The 20,976-nt window shown below is 37.9% G+C and overlaps 1 protein-coding gene across 1 annotated transcript in view; it reads left to right on the top strand.

Annotated features, from left to right (window-relative positions):
• The first annotated feature begins 516 nt into the window (after positions 1 to 516).
• uts2r1 (urotensin 2 receptor 1) overlaps positions 517 to 20,976 on the top strand; it is a 41,808-nt gene continuing 21,348 nt past the window's right edge. The window contains exons 1-3 of the mRNA XM_087782872.1: positions 517 to 881; positions 2,689 to 3,419; positions 6,192 to 6,570. Of these exons, the coding sequence (XP_087638998.1) occupies positions 2,706 to 3,419; positions 6,192 to 6,569 (1,092 nt within the window). The 5' untranslated portion in view covers positions 517 to 881; positions 2,689 to 2,705 and the 3' untranslated portion in view covers position 6,570. The remainder of the gene's footprint in view (positions 882 to 2,688; positions 3,420 to 6,191; positions 6,571 to 20,976) is intronic.

Raw genomic sequence — 20,976 nt, 5'->3', positions numbered from 1 at the left:
TGACAAAGAATATTACATAATAAAACATGATTTATCAACAAAAAGTGAAAATTAAATGATCAAATTAAGTTAAAACAAGTGACGCAACAATAGTTTGAGAACCAAAAAAAGAAACTTTTTCACACCTTTGAAACCAAAACAAGAAAATGATGATAGGAATCACCCAAAGGTCTCGGTATCATTAAGCCTCCCTTTTTTTTTTAGAAGGATAGATTTGGGTGCGATCCATTGGGAAGAACCTTTGACTCATCCGTCTGAGGTCTCCACATCTAAGTGTGTCATCTCAGCCTGGGGTTAAGTATATAGATCACAGAGCACTCCCGGGCTGCCCAGAAATAAACAGCATGGGGGGAAGACGGGGAGAGCCGAACACATTTCCAGAATACCTCTCCGTTCTCCTTCGTCTTCTCCCTCCCACTTCTGGCTTCCGCGAGAGAGCGTCTCACTCTCCACTGTCGCTCTCACTCGCCCCAGTGCTGCTCTGGCTCACAGGCTCTGACTCTCTCCGTCGGTGAATCTACCGGGCTGAATCCTCTCTTCTAATCTCCGTTGCTCTTCATTCAATATTTATCTGCATTCTTTTCTGACATCTCTGGAGGACAACAGATAAAGAAATGCAACTTTTAGAGCTATCAGAGGACACTGGACTTTTATATTAACAGCTTTGAAATGATTTAACAATGATGGTGTTTTTTATTCATTGAGGTTATTTTTAAATCCCTCCGGACACTTTCTTCTTTGCTCTCACCTGCACGTTCTTATCTTTGGAATCCGCTGCAGTCTACAAGGAGCCTCAAGCCCTGTCAAATCTTTCAGCAAAGTTTAGAGTTGTCAGATCAAGAGGATGGCTGAAGGAAGCTGTTACTGAAGAGTAAACCCAGGTAAGTCCTTACACACTGCATGAGAACTCCAAAGACCCCAATTAGATCATCTATAATAACTTTGTCTTAAAAGTTGGTTAAATTACAACAAATCTATTGGCTCTTATGTGTAAGGTTGCAGTCAAAAGCTGCCTTCTCCATGTATTCAATGTTATCTATTACATTTTTGATTCAAAAGACCAATTATTTCTGAGGAGTACTCGTATATGATGCTTGTACTACGCTATGCACGACTCCTGCTCAGCTCCAGACATTTCAGATGTTCACAGAGCAAATTACAGCAACCTCTCGTTAGGTTTCTTTTCTTTTGAGGTTTCTTTATTTGCTCCTCAGCACATCAACAGAACCCGTTTACCCGAGCTTCATAGTGTAGTTGTGACTTAGCCTGCAAACTACTACAGTCGGAGCACCTGCATGAGGAGTGTCATCACTTGTTTATTTAGAAACTCAAAGGTGCTTCATAAAAATATGTTTATTGGAGGAATGAATCAGGATGTGCTCATAAAAGTTGTAATTGTGTATCTTGTGGATGTGTGTTGTGTATACTTTCAAAAATCCCTCGAGCACGAAGCAGCTTGTTTTACAAGCCTGTCGTCTGCCACAAGTGCAGCAATCAATTTTTAAAGCATCTTAACATTTAATTTTGGATGTGTTTGATTTCAACACCATTAGGTCAAATATACACAAAGTGATGGATAGACGGACAAGTGTAGGGATGGGTAGTATAGTAGTTGTATATTTTGAAAGTTGGATGGATGGTTAGTCTTACAGATGTATGGTTGGAGAAAATGGTTTGCTGGGTCTTTTTGCTTTTCTCTTATCTAGTTTTATTCAAACTGTTAAGTACCTTAAGATAATTGTGTTATGAGTTGATACTTTAAATAAAATTGAATTGAATGAACAGGTGGAGGACTGGTTGGATGGAGATCACCAACAACGAGTCCAACAAAAGCGCTATACAAATAAGAATTACTTACTTACTTACTTACATTAAACACAGTACATAGAACACAAAGAGGCATAAAGAGAAAACAGTGCAAAGTGTTGAGTGAGTTGTCAGCGGGGTGAGGGTTTAAGGATACCAGCACTGGGGAAGAAACTTTCCCTGCGTATGTTGTTGTGTGTTGTAATTTTTCTTCCTGATGGCAGCTGTTTAGAAAGTCCATTTCCTGGGCAAACGGAACTGACGCAACTCGTCTTAATCTCTTTTGAACTGGGGAGTCCAGGTCAGTCAGATGGATTGTTGAACACATGAATCATTTCCACGTATTTTCTAGCTCTTAATATCCTTATAGTAAGGCAGCAAACCACCATCATGAGTGTGTACAAACTTGTCTACCCAAATGGCGTCATTGACAGAAATAGCAGAAGCTTGATTTAAAATAGTGACAGCAGGTTAAATGTTACCATACCTGATGGTTAAATTTAAGTCAGAGAAAGATTGATGTACTCCTGGTCAGATGTTTAAAGTATTTATAAATATTAATGCTATTTCCCTGTCAGATTATTGACGAACCCACTTTCTTCTTGGCTCTAACGGCAATAACAGCATCAGCAGGAGAGTGCATTAGGCTGAGAGCCGGCATGTTCAGATGGTCCCTCAATACCTTTCTGTCATCCCTGTCGCCGCGGTCAAAACATACATCTGGATTATGTCAGGGAGACCACCAGTGTTCTCCGCAAAAGAAATGAAGAAGTTTTTTCAGCAAACTCACTCTATGACTTGTTGTTATTTACACTCATTATAAGAGTGATTCATTTGTTTGTATTGTCTGAGAAAGTTGATGTTGTTGTGACTCTTTTGCAGTTCCCACACGCTTGGAAATGACCACAGTGTCAATGGAACCCGTGGTGGGGCTGGTGGAACGAGGTCCCAACGCCACCACCGCCCCTCTGAGCTCCCATGAGGACACCGCTGCCACCTACACCATCGGCACCATCCTATCCATCATGTGCCTGGTCGGCGTCTCTGGGAACATCTACACACTGGTGGTCATGTGCCACTCGATGAGAACTGCTGCGTCCATGTACATTTACATCATAAACTTGGCTCTCGCAGATCTACTGTATCTGCTCACCATCCCCTTCGTGGTCTGCACCCACTTCCTCAAAGGATGGTTCTTCGGGGACGCTGGCTGCCGGATTCTCATCAGCATGGACTTCCTGACCATGCACGCCAGCATCTTCACGCTCACCGTCATGAGCACGGAGCGCTACTTTGCGGTCCTGAAGCCGCTTGACACGGTAAAGAGGTCCAAGAGTTACAGAAAAGCCATCGCTTTGGTGGTCTGGGCTGCATCGCTCATACTGACGCTACCGATGATAGTTAGCATTCATTTGATGAAGGTGGGCAACAAGGCCATGTGTCAACCCACCTTGTCGCCACTCTCCTACCAAATATACATCTCCTTCCTGTTCTGCACGAGCATCGTTGCGCCAGGGCTCATCATCGGATACCTGTACAGTCAGCTGGCTCGGACGTATTGGGTTTCACAGACGGAGACCTTCAAACAAACAAAGAAACTCCCAAACCAAAAGGTCAGTGTTCATTGTGTTTAGACATTTTTGTTTAATTTGTTTTTGTCACATTTTAAAACTCCTTTGTTAATATTAAATGCAGCAACAAGCAACACTTTGACTGTATTAATTCTGTAGAGGTTTAATTTTAGACTGGCATGACTCACATTAGGAATCCCAAGCTATTATTTCAATGATTCCATTCACCTCCCATGCGGCCACCAAACACTGGGTCAGAGTCAGTGTTGTCATATGACATACTGAGCAACTGTTTCAGGTTACTGGTGAGTTAAAACAAGACACTGACACTACAAGAGACTTTGTCTGGTTTAGAAAACAAATTCACATGTGGAGACTTAGGCAAATTGGAAAATAATACTCTTCTGACACTATGTGTAGCCAGAAACAATATTTATAATCTCACATATCCATGCATAATCATGTTGGGTAGGACATACCACACATGACGCCACTTGCTACAGGAATTGAATAATCCACGTCTTTACCAAATACTGAAAAAATAATGAGACAGTTGAGAATGTAAAGTCAAGTTTTTAAGTTGTTGTTTTTTTTGATGAAACCCTTCCTGATGAAACCAACAGAAGTCAGAACGTAATGATAGTGGCTACTGGATGTGACAAAACAGTTCAGACGAAAAGCAACGCAGTGTTCTGAGCCTTATTTCGCTTTCATTTGCCCTGATAAAAATCTAAGGTAAAAAAAAAGTTTTTTTTTAAATGTATTTGAATTGGTTTTGTTAGAATCGGTGATTGGCACCTGCACCTGATCTCACATTGACAGTCTTTGTTTTTGGCACAGTTGAACATTTATGCAACACCTAGTTTGCTGCATTTGTCTGTAGATAACGGCTACTGTGTACCTCATGATGCTCCAACATCAGAACCAGGCAGCTTCCTTTTAAAACATAATTGAAGGTATGAGGAGAAATGTCTTCCCAAAACTCATTCCAGTCCTCGCATTTGGAAGTCTTTGGAAAACCATTGACTGGATGAATAAGAACCCCATTAACTTTTTAAACATCTTCAGCCAAAACTCCTGAAGCAGGAAGTTCTGAGGGACAACGAGGACTCGAGCTGTCAGGAAACTTGATAACAAAAATCCATGCGGATTTAATGAATATACTTTGCCGTTGAAAATACAAAAGACACAAAAGAAATTGCCTCACACTGCGTAAAGCTCAAACACAATGTAGACTGTACAAGGTCATCAGAAATCAGAAACAGCTTTTTTCCTCAACTTTGACAATATACACATAATCAGTATGAGAATTTTAGTTAAAATACAATAGTATGCAAAAAAAAAATACAACTTCTGAACAAAATGTACTGGACCAGTTTGGAGGACATCTTGCATTATACAGTTTAACCAGACAAACAACTTATATACAGACTTATAGGAGGATTGCAACAACAGAACAACATAGCTGTGATGCTAAAGTGTTCGACCTGTGGCTAAGAAGTTGCAGGTTCTATTTTAATCGTGTCCTTGCATCCCTGAGCAAGACACTTAAACCCTGACGCTGCAATACACTACACCCGTTGTGTACTTAACGTAAAGCACTTTGAGTGCTGAACAAGCAGACATAGGGCCATATCAGTGAGAACCATGTACCATTTAAGAACCATAATATATATATTTATAGTATTTCTCTTAATTAGGCTTCATGTTTTCCTTTTGAACCGGAAAATGATTGTGTGTTTTTCCAAAATCTTGTTTAGCTGAAAGAAAAGGGCAACGTTTTCCTTTTTGTTTAAACTTTCCTCATTGTTGATTTTATAAAAGCTTTGGAAATAAACAAAATAAGCATCAGAAGCCAAAACCAGGGCTCTACGGCCATCAGGGTCACAAACCAAAATGGAAATCCTTCTCTCCCAGGAATGATGAAGACAAAGAGAGCTATGATGAGGCAAGGAATTTCTCTTAGCTGTTCCAACAATCTCATTTTCTGATATTTGATACAGATACGCGTTTGGATTCTTGGCCAATATCACAGCCGTCCTTTGCCATCGCTGAGCATTAATGATGTTAATAATTCATTTGAAAAGGAATGACATTCATGCAACATTATCAGATGCCCTGCAAACACGCGATGGTTGCTGATGCCTAAATTGCTAGATTATAATTACAGTTTTGTTTTGAATCTTGTGCCAGTACTTCTAGACAGGAATAATTCTGTGGGCACAATAGTTTTTAATATTTTCATCCCATTCCAAGTAGAATTTGTAATTATTATATATATTATTATTAACTAACAGTTAATTCAGAAGGCAAAGAAGGTTATTGGGAATCAAGTTTATCAGATGGTTAAGTTATTATTCCTTTAGTAATTATTATTTTTGGCAGAAAAAACGGCAAGTTAATGAAGCATCATGAAGCAGTATTTTTAAAGCTTTCTAGATGGAACTTTCTGCTCCATTAATTTGACATTTAATAAAAAAAAGAACATGATCTTTTTAACAGAAAGTTCCCTCGACTGGAATATGTGAGTTATGTTGCTACTGCAATGAGTTGGTGAAGCTTCATGAAGCAGTATTCTTTCTTCTTTTTATAACTCATTAGATGCCACTCTCTGCTCTAAAACAGGTAGTGAGTTAAAATGTTCATATTATTTTTAAATTGAGCGCCACCTACTGAGCTCTAAGATATCAACAATGTTTGATGAAGCCTCACCAGAGCAGCCCTGTCCCTTTGTCTCCTAATGGTAATTTGCCTTTATGACTATGAAGTTGCTTTATGAATCATTTTCACGTTTATTTTGTGTCTTTTCCACAGGTGCTGTACCTGATATTCACCATTGTCCTGTTGTTCTGGGCATGCTTCTTGCCCTTCTGGATCTGGCAGCTGCTGGGTCAGTTCCACCCAAACCTCCCGCTTTCCACCAAAGCCAAGCGCATCATAAACTACCTGACCACGTGTCTGACGTACTCCAACAGCTGCATCAATCCTTTCCTCTACACGCTGCTCACCAAGAACTACAAGGAGTACCTCCGGAAGCACAAGCGGTCCTGGTCGGCCGGCAGCTACTTTAATAGGAGTCGTCGATTTCAGCGGTCGCCGCGAAGGTCACCTTCGGCCAGCAGTCAGCAGTGCACTGAGAGTTTCATGCTGACACACACAGCCTCGCTACGTGCCCATAACAGCAGTTTGTGAGGTACGTGCCAGTTTAACGTATTAGACTCAATCTACCTTAGAGATTAGGACAACGATCCTCCTGAAGCACGCAACCAGATATTTCTCGAAACTTAATTCTTTAATAACATTGTTTGGTAAACAAATTACGTCTGGGGAAAGATAAAACCAGAGAGCGGCCTTGTTTTCTTTGGTTTCTTGTTGACAATAATGTCTAGTTCAACTAAAGGTTCACTTGTTGGAACAAATATAATGATATGAAGAAAAATAGATCATAAGAGTTTAGTTTAAGAACTGATTTCTAGACATTTTTCATGTGTTCTTGATAATAACACACTAAGTTCATACATCAATAGCTATGACATTGTACTGAAAAAAACAGTGTTTTGGGTATTTCATGTATTCTTTTTGTCTGTTAGTCACATGACACAATTCAATTCAATTCAATTCAATTTTATTTAAAGTGTCTTATCGTAACAAAGTTGTCTCAAGACACTATACAGTTGAAATAAGACTATAGTTGATTAAGGAAAAATAGATCCCAGCAATTCAACACACACAGGAGTTACTACATGAGAAAACAAGGCTGCTATACTCAATTTTTAAATTGACTGTGTGTTGTCAAACCATGAAAGCAGAGGAAAGAAAGCCACTTATGAAAGATGAAAAACAAAAAGCACATTAACCATTTCCAACAAAGTCGGTATTGTTCTGAGAAAGCTGGTAAAATTTGTCCTCTATCTTAAATTTTCAGCGTTCCTCTGATCTTCTGTATTGAACACAATGTGTCTTCATCTATAGCTTAATATAAGATTCATTTGAACGTGTTATCTTGTCAATAAAGTTTTAAATAATAGCCTACAATTAATAAGAACTTTCTGAGAAACTCATTGAAATGAGCAATAAAAATCATAATGGAAAAAAACTAAAGATTTTTAATAAAAGTGCAGAACACTCTCTTCACTGCGTCAGCTTGGATTAAGTCAGCGTCTAATAATTCATTTACAAGTGCGTTAGCTCTGTTCGTGGACACAAGATGATGTAATATTCCATCCAAAATGAAGCCATGAATGAAGAGAGGTAATGGAAACCTACACTACTCCGACCAAAGTCTTACCTAGTCTCTTCTTTATAGTCCTGCGTTTCAAGATTATAACGATGCAACACTTTTGAATTTTAAGAAAATCGACCCACAACTTTTCACATCTATCCGCTTCACCACATTAGTTACTGCCAAAAGAAACTTTATGAAACAAATGCGTTTTCTCTTCTCAAAAACCTTTCTGTATGTCAGCATGACAGACTCATATGTTATGTATGTTCAGGCGCTAATGGACCATACGGGAGGAATACATTTCCAGAGGTGAAGGAAGGGCAAATAGAGGACGCTTGATTTTAGAGCAATAAATCAGTGGCACTGGCGAAAACAAGCACATTTCTTTTATCGTTTTTGGGGAGCCCGTATCCTGACGTAGTTATTAGTGCTTACATAATTAATTCCCAGAAGAAAGTTAAAAATGATAGACGGACGAGACTATTTTTTTCACTCAGTCTATACTGGAAACGTTTATCTTTCATTACTCTTGTTATCTGTCCAAGAAGCTCACTGAGTAAGAATAGCTGTCAGTCGTAAATAAATCCTTATGCTTCTCAGTGACACTGGCTATAAATTCACAGTGGAGAGGAAACCACTCTACATGTGTACCTTCAGAAATACAAACACTATGACAGCGAAAAGGCAAATTCAATCTAAACATGAGCTTATTTTTAGCAAAAGGAAACAGTATTGTTTTCAGTTGAAAACATCCTTCTCTTTGCCCACAGGATGAACTCTGCTTGCCTCCCTAATCTGAAAGCTTTCATCTGTGGGCACCAGTAAATAATCTTGTTTACGTGAAAAGACAATCGGAAAGTTTTTATGCAAAGCAAGTAGACTTTAAGGATCATTCATAGTTCTTAGTGTTTCCTAAAGTAGTGCAAATAAAGAATACCACCCTCTTGCACGGTGTGTGCTGATAGTGAAATATGTGAACATGTTTTTTTTGTACATGGTATTTCTGCAGCCAGCCTCAAGTGGACACTTGGTGAACTACAGCTGGTTGCACCTCAGCATTGGCTTCACGGATGTTGATCCTAAAAAAAGGGAGAAAACAGTGTTGATCATAAAGCTTTCCAGTAACTCAACATGCTTTGAATAACAAGTATCTGATTTAATCCTCAAAAAGTATCCTCTGAAAGTATGAGACACACCTTAGAAAGAAGATGTTTTTAAATGTATTCTTATAACCTCCTTCTGTCTGCAAGCAACACAAATAACAGTAACAATAAAGCTAACTTTGGGGCTTTGAGGCTCACTAGGCTCCAGAGCAGATGGAGTCGGTAGACAAAGATGTCTTTGCACTTTCACTGCTGACTCATGTATTCTAAAAAAACGAAAAAAAACAAACGGTCAAAACAATGATTAATTAAATGTTTTTTCTGCCACCTCTGAGTTAATGAGATGATACAAAACGGTATTTCTATGCTCCGCGGAATGTAAAAAAAACAGAAATAGGAGCTGGGAACTTCCCCAGGAAGGTAATATGGTCTAAACTCAATATTCCGAGTCCACAAGCTCTTCTTCACAGTAAGAATTATTGAAGTTGTGTCGACTGTCGCCTCTTTTTTCTTCTCTGCTCTCACTAACCAAAAGACATTGAGCTGGACCAGACACTGTATGATTGTGTTTGTGAAATATTTTGATTGAATTTAATTTGAGTTTAATGTTGTCACTTTATTTATTGTTCATGAAAAGCACAATATTTTTTAGAAATTTGTTTTATTGTATTGTTTAATTATTTTGATTGTTTCTTTTTTGACTGTAAAGTGTCTTTATTATTATTGTATTGTAACTTTAAGTCTGATAAGGAAGTGGCCAACAGAGCTGCATAATTTTCATAACTTCCCTGCTTAGTTTTCAATCATGGTGACGAAGAGGGAAAATATATACCCTAGAGTTTTCAATAGGAAATCATGTAGATGATGGACATTTACTGATAGGTGGTTGAATGTCACTTCATCTGAGAATGAAATATTTCATTGACCTCAGGAATCCAAAGGAGCTGTTTCGATTAAACATTACAGCACAAATAACTTTAATTACTGCTGAATTCTCAGAAATAGTTTTTAGAATAATTATTAATGGAAAAAAAAATTAACAATAGTCATCCTAAATAACACAAGAGTTTTTCAGAATGAAGTGATAAAATTGGGGGCTATACTTTAAGGCCACTATGAGTGAAGCTATGTAAGTTTTGTGACTGGTTCATCAAGACATGCTAGGACGGGGGAGGTTGTTCAGTAAATCCAAGTGTTTTTGTAAATGGAAGTGAAAAAATATCAGTTAGTCCCTAGATGATCTGACCAAGAGGAAGCTTTTCGATGGGAAAAAATATGTGACCTAAACCAGATCCTTGCAGAATGCCACATGGGAATCGTGGATAATGAGCCAACCAACTTAGTACTGTCCAGTAATAACTCGGCTGTTGACTCAACAAACCATTCAACATTTACTGAATAACGTGTAAGCTTAATTTGACATATATTTGAAGTTATATAATGACATGTATTTATTTCTGCATTTATTTAATTGTGAGCTATAACTCCATGCATGTATTATAATTAATTTTGAAATTATATCATTGATTATATAAATATATTATCATGCAATGTCCCTGACTATTCTTTCTTTGAGCCTTTTCTTTCTCAATGTCTATGACAAACCTGGTTTTATAATTTGTTGTTTAAAGTGTTATGGGTTTTTGTGTAGTAGACAACAAAAATAGGGCCAGAATATCCTATCACAGGCCGTAAATGGCCCACGGACCACAAGTATGAGACACCAGATCTGCTTTACTTCAACACAACTCTTCTTTGGTTCATTATATTGAGATTTATATGAATAAACATGATGTTACAGGAATAACAAAATACGTTTTTTTTCCTTCTTTTTTTCTCCACTTAATCTTTTGAATCATAGAGAACATATTCATGATTCTGAGGCGCTCCAGAGGCTTACACAGGTGCAGATCACTTGGTTACATGCAGGCTCATGATATTAACTTGATTATCTAGTTTGCCTTCTCAGACCAAGATCATTTTGTTTCTTCTGGGTGCACAGACGTAGCACTGGCGTAGTCGGACTGAGGAACTAATTAGGCTTTAAAAGGTGAACACGTAACCCTAGTCACAGTTGGTGTAAAAGAGCAAAGCGTACTTGAAATGTGTACAAATGCTCTGTTACTGTTTAAAGACAATGTTCCCGTCATTTCCTTGGATTTGAAGGTATTAGAGGTGCTTCCTGCAGGAGTTCCAGCTGTTCCCAAATTTGGTGTTCGCCCACATGACTCCGACTCCGACTGGCAGGGAATCACAATAGCCTTCTAGGGTTAGGTAGGCAATGACCCGTTTAGCCATGTTGATGCGCCGCTGCTATGGTTTCTTCACAGGTGTTGTTCAGCTAGCAAAACAAACTGTAAATCCAAAATCAGGTTCTCAAAATACTGTACCGAGATGGAGGAAGTGTCTCACACTTGAGCATCCTCAAATGCTCTTCGTAATTTGTGAGGTGTTCTCCAACAACAAGAGTGTTAGTGGTCGTCCAAACATCTGGTAACTCTTTTTCATCACTTTGGAAGGACAGATGTTGCTTAAAAGTGTTGTGTCATTGTTAACAGACACCTTTTCCTTCATTAGTGTCTATTATACTTGAGTGTTGTGCATGTTTCTTCATCAACTACAAGATCATTTGTTATATTTGAAATAGTTTCTAAAATGTAAACTTGTTGTACAACACGTTAAACTAACAAACTTACTTTATCATTCCCTATGTGTGAGTGTCAGAAATGTATTTCCTCATTGTGATAGGATTTAATTAACTTCAAAATAATCTTCTGTGTTGTCTCTGGGTCAAGATGAACAAGCTCCCAGGCTTCCATAAATACATATCTAGTGGTGGAGGTCGTTCACCATAAACCAAAGAGAACACAAGGGATACCTCAGACACATTGTTTTTGGGCCTTTGGGTCACCTTGACCCTGAGATAACACAATGGTTAAGAAAGTAAACTTGTTGTGAGGACCTCAGCGACAGTCCCTAATTTTCATTTGACCCCTGAGGCCAAGCTATTTAAATGTCCTTTCTTTTAATCTAATGTTACATTGTACACTCTTAAGACTGTACATTTCATTTCTATGAATAAATGATAACATAAAAAGCGATGTGCTTACAGAAAATTGAATTTTTTGCACACTCATCACATCTTTAATTAAAATCTTTCAAATGCTATATTCACATTTTGCTTTGATGAAAAGTTAAGTTAACTTATTTATATTACGTAAAACTAAAAGCTGAAATATTCAACAACAACAAATCGGACAAATATATATATTTTAATGTTTTTTCATATTTATTATTTTCATCTGTTTTGTTTTTCCCTGTCTAGCAGATGAACCTATTTTGAAAAGAATTGCATCCATTCCTGTCTGAAACCATCCAAAACATGTCAGAGATAATAACAAATTGCTCATTAGCTCTCTTATCTCTTCTTACAAAGCTTCTATCTGGCCTGCCAAATGAATGGCACTTAGATGGAATGAATAGAGCAGAGGTCACCTCTACTATGGTGAACAAGACAGAGCTCTTCCGGTTCTCTCTCCATGCCCTATTGATCCCTCAGCTATATTTCTGAACGCTGATAACATTGACTCCTGTGGATTGGGAATGGGAATAGCTGTTCTCTAATCATAGGTGAAGAAACCTTGACGGTAAAAGCTGCAGCCTGGATTTAGTGAGATCAATCAGCGACTCAACAAACCTGCCGCTTCTTTACCAGGGGATTATATAGTGGCTGGAATGAATTGAGTGGTCTTATAGTCACTGAGGTCATGTTTATGCTACGGTCATTATTAGCTTCATACGCTGATGAAATGTGTCCGTCTGTAGAGATTTGATGTGTCACACGTCGCAGTAATCCACTCTTAGCATTTCGACTTCCGAGCTTCACGCTGGGAAAGGTCATGTTTTTATGATCCCTCTCAGATTCCAATCATATATTTCAAACGGACTGAGAATGAGTGACAGTTTAAGTAGCACAGCCGCCAGTTGAGGAGATAAGACATCGCAAGCGGTGAAAGTTGGCGACAGATATTTTGTGTTTGTAATGGATTACTGTGCAGCAATGAGAGTTACGGAAAAAACAAACAATTTTTACAACAAATAATTGTGTTACAAAATCCCTCACAGTAGAACAGTAGTAGTAGTAGTAGTAGTTATCATTTAAACTGCCCACAGCCGAGGTTCTGTGTCGTGTGACCACCAAATAGTTGTTCTGACACAGTGTTTTCATACATACTAAGAGACTTTTTGAAGTTACCAAGAATGTCAAAATGTGAAACTGACCCAAGAAGAACTAATATATTGTTTGTTAAAACAGATTTAGAATAAATGAAGAAGAAGTAATAGCAGATACACTATTTCGACACTAGAGCGGAGAAACACATATTAAATGCTACTGAAAAGTCCTTTATTATCCAATTAACAAACATACGTTCTTTGTTTCATAAACCATAGGTTTATTTGTTTTATTTTATCAACTTTAATTCCTTAAATACGCCTCTAAGTGACTCATCAGGATTTTCTTCCTATAATTGTATGTCTTTTTAAATATGAATTATAAAATACATAATAAGGCCCCAAGCAACCAAACTTCCTCTTCCTCCAACTATAAGGCTTTTCTGGAAGACTGAATATTGTAATTCAAAGTTTGAGATCCAGCCTTGTTACGCTCCTCTGGAGCCAGAGAAGTAACATGCATGGTGGTTTCTATAGATAAGGGTTGGTGGCACCAAAAGTAAAGTTGCAAATTAGATAGGGGCATATTTTATACATGGAGGTGGAGGAGTGAGAAAGTCCCTCTAACCAAAAAGAAATACAGTTAAATACGATCATAATTGAAAATGAAATGCAATGATGATATTGCAAAAGTATTAACTAACTAACGTTCATTGATTAAAAAAAAAAGCATATAAAAAATGGCAAAAGCTGCTATGCAGAAAATACACATTTGGATTTGAGATGTATCATTGCAGCCTGCAATAACCTGAGGGATGTTTTCATCTGAAGCCTTGATAGACTTTTTTCAAGTTACCAAGAAAGTCAAATGGAAAACTGATCCAACAAGAGCCTTTATCCTGTTTTGTAAAAAAAAAAGAAGAAGAAGAAAAAATCGGAAAAGGATACATGTAACTAGAGGTCAGCCAGAAACACTATTTTAAATCCTACAAATTAGGTCTTTAAAGCACATTAAAATAAATCAACGGGTTTTACCTTTGTTTTACAAATGATTGATTGGTTCATTTTATATTATTTCACCATAAATAAGCTTCTCTTTATTTAATTTTTTTCCACTTTATACATTTTTTTGATACAACTCGAAGTGACACATTGGGTACCAAACTTTCCTCTTCCATGAACTATAGTGCTTTTTGAAAGACCAAAGAGTGTAATTTGAGAAAAGAAAAAGAAGTTTAAAAAGAAAAGTTTAATACAGTTATTGTAATTATAAAATAGTGTAATAATGTTGTTGACCGAATTCATCAAAATGAAATGTTCAACTACCTGGCAACAGAAACTGACAATGGAAATTTCAGAAGTACCTAGTATTACTGCCAACAATACCCTTCGGGAAATATTTTGTAGCTACAATGTCATCACACGTCATCTAAGATTTAAAGTGAGCCAATGAAATAAAGACCAGGACTAGGAAGAGAAGTGACAAATGGACCTTTATACCAGACAACTGTCTATAATAATATATAATAAAAATCTATGTCCGTACAAACCTCTCGCATCATACGTCTTGTGGGGTTGAGGTTTGGGTGGACAGTTAATGGTCTTGCCTGGTCAGAGTTCTGCCTCAGCAAATTACCCTTCAGTAGATAAGCCTCCTGTGTTCACACCTCTTCCCGTACTTACCATGTAATGGAAAAACTTGATGCGGTGTGACCACACTGCTATAGTATGTCGCACCATTGCAGCATCGAAATAACACGTCCATGCAGACATTTCCCGGGGAAATTAAAAATGAAGCCGCATAAGGGACATGTGGTAGCGAGTATCACTTTAGACAGGAAGGGCCTTGGTTCTGGGAGATGATGAAGAATTCTAACTGCCGATTTCTGAGCTCCGAGGACTCTGCTAAATTTCTTGAGGGAGGAGAAGAAAAGTAGAGGTGGGAGGACAGAAAGCAGAGAAATGAGGACAGGTTTTGTGCCAACATACCTGTGTCGTTAAACACAAAACACTGAAAGTAGGAGTCAAAATGAGAAATGAGCCTCGTAAAAGCTAAAGCATGTAATTGTGGGGAATAGATTTATTCTCAGCAGTCAGTCGTGTTAACCAACAAAAGTTACTGGAAAGCTGCCGCCTTGTTCGGCAAAGGACTTGGACGAAAGGCAACCTATCACAGGAACATAAAGGTGCTAGAAAAATAGATGTTTGTCACTTACACGACTGAAGAATACCTAGAACTTGTTTTTTTCTAGATGGAAGCCTTCCTGCTTGTTGTTGTTGAAGGTCCTGAAAAACTCAAACCTTGGGGGGTTTTTGACACATTGTTTTTGTGAGTTCATTGGATTAAATGGATTATGTTGGCCCCCTGCAGAAACCTTAATCCACTAAATGAGTGAAAAGTTTACTCAAAGACCCTAAACCAGCGTTGCCAATTTTTAGTTTTATTTTTTCTTATAGTGTTTAGCAAAAATATGTGACTCCCCATTTTTAGGGCATGAAATATCTTTTAGAGTAGCTTTCTGCTCATTAAAAATGTCTGGTTTATAGTATTATTATATATATCCTGACTTTTGTATCTTTGAAGAAGCCAGAGATGGTTGTTTGGTTATTATTCATTTCAAACTTTTTGTGTTACAAACTAACCTGGCCCCTCTGATCAGAGAAGGGAAAAGTTACGTGGCCCTCACAGGAAATAGTTTGGGGACCCCTGCCCTAAATCTTCAACAATAAATCAATGTGCACTGTATGTGGTTAACAAACTTTTACATCCATTGTCTGAATGTATGTGTGTGCTGTGACTGACCCGGGACAGCTGTATGTGTTTATAGTCCTCGGGTCCTTCGCTGCAAACATACTTGTAAATACTTATCCTCTGACCCGGGACAAAAGTGTCTGGCATCTGCAGACCATTTCACGCGGCAGACGAACGGGTGGGTAAGTGTTATTAAAGTTGTTAAGAGCTTACATGAGCAAGTCTGAGTCGTTAAATTTCAGGTCTGTTTTTTATGTGAATGTATATCCCTTGTGTCAAACATCTCCTAATTCTGCTGCTCCTGGTGTGATGCCCCTGTATTTTACTATCTGGGTTTTTAACAGACAAGTTGGCGTTCAGCTGACGGTGACCTTAAACAACACCATTTTCGAGTACTAACCAAGGTACTGTGTATGCATTCATTTGACAGATTCATTTTTAATTATTCTTTTGTAAATTTGACGGTTAAAAGTACACCAATATTCTGGTTGGATGTGTTTTATTTTTTTTTATGTAAAAAAAAAATCCAAATTTGATAGATTAGTAGCAGAGTGTTTACACTGGAGAGTGTTGTAAGAAAAAACAAACTATTTTATATCATCATTTCCTGCAGGTAAATGAGTAGCTTAATCTCTTCATTTCCTATAGATGAGTTATTAAAACCTCAGAAATCCACCAGCAGTTGGTTCTCTGCCTTGCATGAAGAAGGTCTTAGGTTCTATTTCCGTTTGTGGCAACTCTTGGTAGTGAACCTTTTTATCTTTTGTGTTCATTTGTGTTCAGACTTGATGTTATCATTGGTATAAACTTGAGAAAAAAAATGAACTTTAAGTCATCTAATATCCTTATCTTATTCACAGTAAAAAGATGTTGCCATGCCAACCACTATATGTTTTTTGAAGTGTAGGATGAAACGAGAGTATCTGTAGTAAACCCATGCAGCACAGACAAAATACAAATTCCACACAGAAATTGAAAGAAGGGATGCATCATTTTTTGTGTGTTTTATCAGACGAAAACAGCAGCATATTAGCAACAATGAAGGAAGTCATGTGTTTGAATCCCAGTGAGGTACCTAGTGGGATTCAAACCCACTGGTACCCTTAGGCAAGTTCCTTAGCACCACATGCTTGAGTAGCTTTGGTAAAGACTCCATGTATATGTGATGAATATAAAATGAATGTATGAATATGATTAACCAGCACATTTCAACCTAGCCAGGAGGATGATTACAACAAAAACACATAAAGTTGAACCCTTGTGAATCATGGCGCTGAACTTTATTCATTTTTTTTCTTCACATTAACATGGTCTATTTGAAGTCCGCTCTATAAAACGTGCAGTGGTGCTTTTATTAAGGGATCATGTGAACGGAGTGGAAAGCTGTGCTGGCAACTGCTGGCGTGTCGATCACTCACTGAATTATTATTGCACCTCATAACAGCAGCAAGCGCTGATGCAGACACTCTGGTTTGTCAGGTTGCTACTGTTGCTGCAGGACGCCGGCAGACCTTGTAAAACCCGAGGTAGGCTCCAAAATACGACCTGCTTACATTGATTTAAATGAAGTGTATACCCGTGACGAAATAAACATTTGAGTAACACTCATTCGTAAAACAAACATGAAGAAACCAGGGGTTTTATTTGTAACTTGCCGTGAACTTTCATAAAGCATGAAGAGTTGCAAACAATCCCAGGAAAATGTCAACATTAAAACATCTTGTAATGTCAAGAATAAAGTGACGTTCTAGTTTGTATTGTATTTTTAAAGAATTAAATTGTTCAACTTGCGGGTCAAATTTTTTTTGATTCATTTTGTGCATTGAACAAAAATCCACTCTAAAACAAGTAAAACAAAAATAAAAACTGGATGGTTTTGGATTATAATTGGTATAGAAATGTGACAATGGAACAAGAATTCTAGAAGTAATTTTACCCAGGAGTCACCAAAGGTAAATTCAAGACTGGGCTGCAGATGGTGGGTCTCTTTAGCAGTTTTTTATGCTATTATTATTATGCTATTATGCTATATTATATATTATTGTATGGTTTCAATTTCAATTGAATGCTTTTTCTAGTAATCTCTTCCATCTTAAGATATTCAAGCTGTAAAACTGATAACATCTGCTGTCAACATGAGATGATATCATCTTTAAGACCAATGATTAAAACCTTACAAGATAATAAAAAAAAAGCGAGTTGAAAAATAACCCAAAGGGTTTAAATATACTCATTGATACTCAGTGATTTTATTCATCTTATTTTATTTGTTTGTTTCATTCTTTCTGTTCTTTACTACCAAAACCACCCAAAAATCCTGTTTATAATACTGCCGATAAACATTTTCCTTTTCTTTACTCAATATGTTTGTATGAGCCGTTTGTTGACCTGCAGTTGTTAATAAAGCTAATTTGATTCAAGTTAATATGTTTCAGATCAAGACTGTTTCACTTTTATATTCAAGATGTCTGAAAACAAGCTTCTTTATCGCAATGAAATGTCACTCCTTAGGAGTGTTAATTTCAAACACAATGTCATGGCCAAGTGTTGAGGATTAAGGTTAACAGAGTAGTTTAGGGATTTGAAGCACTTATTTCAAGTTGTCAGTCTCAGAATCGTGTTGAAACGAGACCTTTGAGTCTTGCTCAGATGGAGGTCTTCACCTGTCTTTGTTCTGATGTCTGGTGGGTCCACTCTGACATCTCCCCTTAAGTGTATGTTTTGAATGATTTTGGCCACACACTTTCAAACTCTCTTTCTTTTATTAAATTTCAGAAAGGATTGTCAAGTTTTGAAGCATAAATTTGAATTTTGGTCGAGTGCTTTTTGAAAAAAAGCCTTTTCAGCCGAACACAAGAAAAACACTCACAGCTAAACTTTAGCGTACAAAATAATCTTTCAACTGGTTTCTATGCATTTTATTCCACTGATGAATACATAATGCAATGGTTGGAGCATTTTTCGGCTTTTCTTCTCAGCTTTACTGTTTCAACCACGACTCTATTCATATAGTTGCCGTGGCAGCCGTGAATGCTAGGTTGTGCTGTTTTTACCAGATCGTATCGAACCATTTTACAATAAAAGATTATTTTATTTATATATTTAATCTTTTATTTTCACAGTTCCACTAGAGGGTACCTTTAGTAAACCACTAAACATTCATTGTGTGTACGCCTTTTAAAGAAAGCTGACTAACAGTTGCCTTTTTAGGATTATTAAAAAGAAAGCCAGCATTTATTTAAAGTCTGAATTACACAAAATTTTGTTTTAAATAATTTGACGTAATAGTCTAAATATCTGGGCCTCTGATTGACACCATGTGATGTCTACATAGCAAGGTTTGAAATGGAAATATTCCCCTGGTCTATGTGCTGCGGAAGGCTCTAAAAGGAGAAAAGAATTGTCAAGCCTCATGGATAAATAACGCAGTTTAAACAGACTTCAACTTGTCAACAGTGGAAGATTGTGTTTGGATATTTAAAAAGAGACTGTTTGTTATGGCCCTGAACATGATCGAGGCAAAGCTGACAAGCTGGAGACTGATTGTTGTCGAGTGACAGGTGAAGTGTATTGGACTTTGTCTTTGGGATACACAGTCCCAAGCCTCACACGTGCAAAGGCCTGGTTCTTTGGAATTAAAGTGCATTTTATTATTTAAAGGTTTAAGGCTTGAAGATCAGGTGGAAAAGAAAATTCCAATCACACGGTAGATTGATGAACAGGGTCGTGACGATTCATAATAATTACGTTAACTCTCCGTCAACACTGCGGTGAAACACAACGGATTCAGTTTCTAGACACTCATGCAGGACCTCTCCCTCCACAGCAGCTGTGGGAGCAGACAAACTCCACTCAAACTCAAAAGCTCACTGACTCGTATCAGCCGCGGATGGGACAGACAAGTGGTTAATATTAAACGAGTCTGCGGCATCATTTTTTTATGACTGGGAATGCAAACGTAGTAGAAGTAGAAGAAGAAAGTCTGCTCCGCTGAGGTGGCTTTTTTCAGCAGAATTCAAATCAGATATGCTTACATATTTATAGCTGGGATTCATAGCAGCGACTGTTTCATGTGTAAATACATTTTAGTTGTGCGTCACACCAGCTGAATAGTTGCTACTTTAATTGGGTTTCAGCTTGGAATTCATTTACGCTTTACATACTGACTGCAGGCAGCTCAGATGTATTTGTTTGCTCGAGCTGCCGTCTGTCCTTCCATTTTAAATGTAGTTGTGGATTCAGGAAGCTTCACAAGTCACTTTCTTTCTTACCAGAATCAACTTCATGAATCTCTGTCCTCTACAGTTGAATCCATTGCTTTGTTTGCTTTTTGCATTAAATCCTTTAAATCATTTTAAAACCTGATAGCGCCACCTACTGAGGTATTTAAAAAAAGGCTACTGCTTCATGAAGCTTCATCAACCCATCACTTCAAAAAGGGCATTCATATTATATATTATATATATCTTCCACCTGTTTACCACAAAAAATTGCAGGCGGTTTTTAGGTTGTTAAAATGGAGCTTATAACATTTGAAGTGAAAAAAGGAACTCGGACCCTCATATAGAACTGAAGGTATTGGTATTAGTACTGATGTCAAAAATGTAAGATTCGCTCCCAGTCTTTGTCATGACCTGAGAATAGAAGAGAATTCTTTAGCTATTATTTAAACATTCTTCTGCATAATCATGGCAATTGGTCGGGGACAGTAATTGCAATCATTTCTATCATGGCTGCACTATAGAGTGGACCTTTCGAAGATTCCAGAAAGGACACATTATCTCTCTTGTCTATCCAATAACCCCTGAGGGTCGTTGGGTCATCACAGACGATCTGTTTGCCAGCTCAGTCCATCCCTCTCTGTCCTAAGAAGCTCTCATTGCCTCACTGAGTTTCATGTGAGTCCATTCTCTGATGTTGTCACATCTTTTCTTCTGTTCAACTCGTCTCCTGCCACCGTGTACCGTTACTTGTAGGATGGTCTTCTTGCCCGGGCGTGAGGATCTGGTGTGTCTGTACCACCTGAGTCTCCGTTTGGTTGCAGTGGTTAGCAGGTCATCATGTAGGCAGATAGCTTGGTTCTGCTGGACTTCATCTCCATGAAGTCCTTCTCTTCTGTAGCTTAGCTGTAAGGATCCATGTTTCACAAGCATATAGAAAAGTTGAGATGACCAGAGATCGCAGCAGTCTCACCTTTGATGCCAGACTGATTTTTTCTGTCTTCCCATGTGGGCTGATTCTTGCCAGAGCTCCGAAAAATTCAAAGCTTGGCACTGTATCCAGTGCCTGTCCATTGAATTGGTCGCTGAGAGGATGCCCCTGTTGTGTTGTTCATAATTTTGGTTT

Source organism: Callionymus lyra, chromosome 2, assembly GCF_982586985.1.
Source record: "Callionymus lyra chromosome 2, fCalLyr1.hap1.1, whole genome shotgun sequence".
Taxonomy (NCBI): domain Eukaryota; kingdom Metazoa; phylum Chordata; class Actinopteri; order Syngnathiformes; family Callionymidae; genus Callionymus; species Callionymus lyra.
Note: the sequence above shows the minus strand (reverse complement) of the source record. Positions and strands in the feature narration are given on the sequence as shown.